The sequence below is a fragment of the Echinops telfairi genome, unplaced genomic scaffold, assembly GCF_000313985.2.
Source record: "Echinops telfairi isolate 266 unplaced genomic scaffold, ASM31398v2 ScPeMD7_7424;HRSCAF=8462, whole genome shotgun sequence".
In the NCBI taxonomy this organism is placed as follows: Eukaryota; Metazoa; Chordata; class Mammalia; order Afrosoricida; family Tenrecidae; genus Echinops; species Echinops telfairi.
In genome coordinates this window covers 15,182,067-15,186,156 of record NW_022111324.1, presented here as the reverse complement: position 1 = coordinate 15,186,156, position 4,090 = coordinate 15,182,067, and the positions used below count along the sequence as shown (strand labels likewise).

General features: G+C 37.5%; 1 protein-coding gene across 4 annotated transcripts in view; it reads right to left on the bottom strand.

Annotated features, from left to right (window-relative positions):
• The window catches only part of RABGAP1L (RAB GTPase activating protein 1 like), an 812,491-nt gene that overhangs the window by 286,308 nt on the left and 522,093 nt on the right, over positions 1 to 4,090 (bottom strand). For all 4 annotated transcript variants that reach the window (XM_004706718.2, XM_004706719.2, XM_045297897.1 and 1 more), the window contains one exon: positions 2,520 to 2,663. In XM_004706718.2, the coding sequence (XP_004706775.1) occupies positions 2,520 to 2,663 (144 nt within the window). The remainder of the gene's footprint in view (positions 1 to 2,519; positions 2,664 to 4,090) is intronic.

Here is a 4,090-nt window from a genome sequence, read left to right as displayed (position 1 = left end):
CATGGTCATCACGATTGAAAGGACAGAACCCATGGTCATCACGATTGAAAGGACAGAACCCATGGTCATCACGAATTGAAAGGGCTCAATGGCAGCTGCTTACTTAAATTTGGTATGAATATTTATCAAAACTAGCTCTGAGTATGCTAATTGTTCTTAAGATTACGGAATAAGATGTGCATTTGGTTTGTACATTGGAACTTCACTAAATTAGAGAAATCAGAACTGTTGTCACACTGATTTAGATACTCAGGCAAAGAAGAGTCTTCAGTACAAATGCCTAAGAGTGCTTTATGTGTATTATGTGCACACCATTTTGATTCTGCACAAGTTTTTAGCTCATGAATCTGCATTATTCCTTAGGTTAAATTTAGAAAAGCAATTTAGAAATGAATATGTAAATTAAATAGAATTAATATGCCATCAATCAGATCCTCTGGTTTGTATGTGTTTAGGACATGTATTTATGTATCTAGGGTTATTCGGTAACCCTCAGCAAGTCACTCAACCCCGCTCTGTCCAAGTATGATTACAAGTGTTTAAACTGCTTGCACACTGATACAATGTTCTGTGGCCATCGTACTGCCAACTAGAGTAACTGAAGAGCAGAAATCCAGCTGCTCTCGCAGACGAGGTGGTCGTTGTTACCTAGTTGGTGGAAATTACACTGTTACGCTTTATACTGCTTAAGCATCTTACATTTTTGCTTTTAGAAAGTTGTTTTTATACTTAAACTTCAGATTCTTAAGGTGATTAAAATGGTTAAAGACTTTTAAGAAATAGAAATTTTCATGTAAAAAATAATGTATCGTAGTTCAAAATGGCCAAGACTGTATTAGGTTTATAATCATGTGCATACCTTATAGTCTTAAGTACACCAGGTTTTATTTTAAGACAGTTATATTTTTCTGAAGCCCTAGTGGTACAATGGGTAAGTGCTTGGTTGCTACTTGAAAGGTTGGTGGTTTGAGTACACATAAAGACCTAGCCATTTGTTACTGTAGAGGACTGCCTCGAAATCTTTTAGGGTAATTCTACTCTGCAACATGGTGTTGCTGTGTGTTGAAAATGGAATTAGTGATAAACAATAAACATTAATTTTATATAAATCTGTATTCCCACTATATGACACACACTTCTAACCTAACAACTTATCCCTTCTCAGAGTGTTAAACATTTTGATGGACCGGGAGGGTGGAGGGAGGTTGGGGTAGAAAGGAGGGACCAATTACAGGGATCTACATATAACCTCCTCCCTGGGGGACGGACAACAGAAAAGTGGGTGAAGGGAGACATCAGACAGTGTAAGATATGACAAAATAATAATTTATAAATTATCAAGGGTTCATGAAGGAAGGGGGAAAATGTTTTGAGAATGATGAGGGTAACGAATGTACAAATGTGCTTTATACAACTGATGCATGTATGGATTGTGGTAAGAGTTGTATGAGCCCCCAATAAAATAATTTAAAAAAACCCATTTTGATGGGCAAGATGTAATATTATTACTATATGTAATGTTACTCACTTGTTTTAAAAAGTGATAATAAGAGCCTTAAAAGGGTAAAAAAATTACTGTAGATATCTATAAAATTCTAGTTTTTAAAAAATGTTACTGTTTAAAAATATAATTATATGACATAAAAGCCTTATTACTCTTTTATCATCTGATAAGAACTTCAAACATCATTGAGAGAGAGATATTTTATGTACTAAAGATTCCATTACTGTGAAAATGTAATTTATATTTACTCTTGGAGCATAGTGTTTTGATATTAAGAACCATGATTCTAAATTCTTTTATTTTTTCTTTAACTTTAGAGGTCACATATGTAGTTAGCACATGACTTACAACATTTTTGACTTACAGTGAATTGCACTTATACATGTTTTTTGGGGTATATCTTATCGTTCATTAATACAAGTACTGTCTACATAATTTGCTGGTTTTATCATTCTCAGATATTCACTCACAGATATTCAGTCTTAGGATTTACTTTGAAAACACTGCCTGATCTACAATGATGGTATTTATGAATGCCACATGCATTAAAATGTATCTATAGGTTTAAATGTAATATTTTCAACCCCCAAAGACAATAAAGATTAGTTTTGTAAGGATACTGAAAATTAAAAGGCAGTAGTAAGGAAAACTAAAAGAAAAAAAAGAAATGTTTGATTCATGTCAGACCAAACTTATGAGGAAGTTGTCTGAACAGAACTCCATCATCAATTGCAAACTACTTAGATTGGTAGTAATTTATTGTACAGTTAAAGGCTTATTGTGAATTTAATTATTCAACTTTAATAGTTTCCTTTTACTACATCATTGAATATGATGCCTCATATTTTAATTCTTAATATATAATAAAATTGCAATGAAAAGTATGCTTACTAAATATTCACAAAGAATCTTTGATCAGTGAGTACTTACGACTAAATGGCACAGGGAAAAAGGAAAGGTGTAATAATTTGAATCAGTTTTCAGTTTGACTTAGGAAAGCTGGGAGTTACAGTACCTCACAGAGCAGCAAGTCAATGATGTGGAAGACCATGCAGAGAGGAAACTTGGCAGTGAAGAGTGTGAGAAACCACTGGGATGCGTACATATGAGCTTCCAGGTTCAGGTCACAAAAATGATTGTGCAGGTCCGGCAATTGCTCCTAAAGTCAGAGTTGAAAATTTAAGGAGAAGAACACTTCACTGTATTTCCTGCCATATCGGCAATTTATACCAAGCTTTCTATAGGACCACTCTTTCACTTTATCCTAGTATTCACTGAATTTTCTGCATCTATACCAGTGTGATGATAGGAAACTGGGGATTGACAAATAATTCAAGAAGATGAAAACTTTTTATAAACAAATAACAAAGCTCATTCTTTGCTCATTTGATTATGCTTGTTTCTCTGACAGTTACCTGCAGGCTACTGATATTAGACTTCTATGGCACCAGGGAGACATTGGCTCATTCAAGTCTCAACTTAAAATTTTCTAAGAAAGAAATGAAACTTCTCTTTGGAAACCATTTAATAATAAAACAAGTGGGCTCTGTGAAATCATTTCAGTATATTTTGGGGGTATTTGGATAAAACAACAAAACACAAGTGAACTTTTAGAAACATATTGCTGGCACATTAAAAATGGAAAAGCATTGAAATAGTGCAAGTGTGTTGCTGTTTTGTTTTTTTTTTAAGAATACTTGGGGAGCCACTGGAGGGGCCTGAGGGCTCGGCCCCCATGCCAGCTATGTGGACAACAGCCCCTCCCCCCAGAAGAAGCTACTTGAGGGGACGGCAATGAAGCTGCAGCTAGGGGAGAGGGGCATGTCTGATGAGAGCAAATGGGAGCATTTAGGGGGAGGAAGAGAGAGTGGAGCACATCCTGACCCACCAGGCCTGGAGGGCGACATCCCCGCTCTGAACAGCCTGTGGACAGAGTGGACAATATGGCTGATCCTACCACGAGACACGCTATCCCTTATGGCCCTGGACTCTAAGAGGGACAACACTGGAGACTCAGTGTTGGGACTGGCCCAGACTGACCCTGAGACACTGAGGCAAACCACAAAAAATGTGCAGCAAAGCAACCATGGGAGCAGAGCAGAGAGCCCCGAGGGAGTACAAAGGACAGACTCTGGGGCCAGAGCATGGTACCCCATCAGTCCTGACTGCAGGACACGCCTAGAGATCAACAATCAGACCTTGACCTATTTACAGGTTTTTCTTTCTGCTTAAATTTTTTGTTTTGTTTTGTTTGTTTGTTTAATTAACTTACTCTTCTATGTGTAATTGGTTTCCTTTTTTGTAGTCATCGCTGTGCTCTCACTGATTGCTTATCTTGCTATGGCCTGGTTTTTTATGCATATTAGTATCTCTACAGATCTATCTTGATAAGATAGACTGGATGAATAGTCTAGAGGAGAAAACAACGGGACCAATGGTTCCAGGGGGACACGGAAGAAGGGGAGGCAGGGGTAAGGAGGTAGTGCTGACCAACCCAGGGACAGGGGAGCAACAAGTGATCCAAAAACAGTGGCAAGGAGGGTGCGAGAGGCCTGGTAGGGATTCAGCAAGGGCATTGTAACCAAG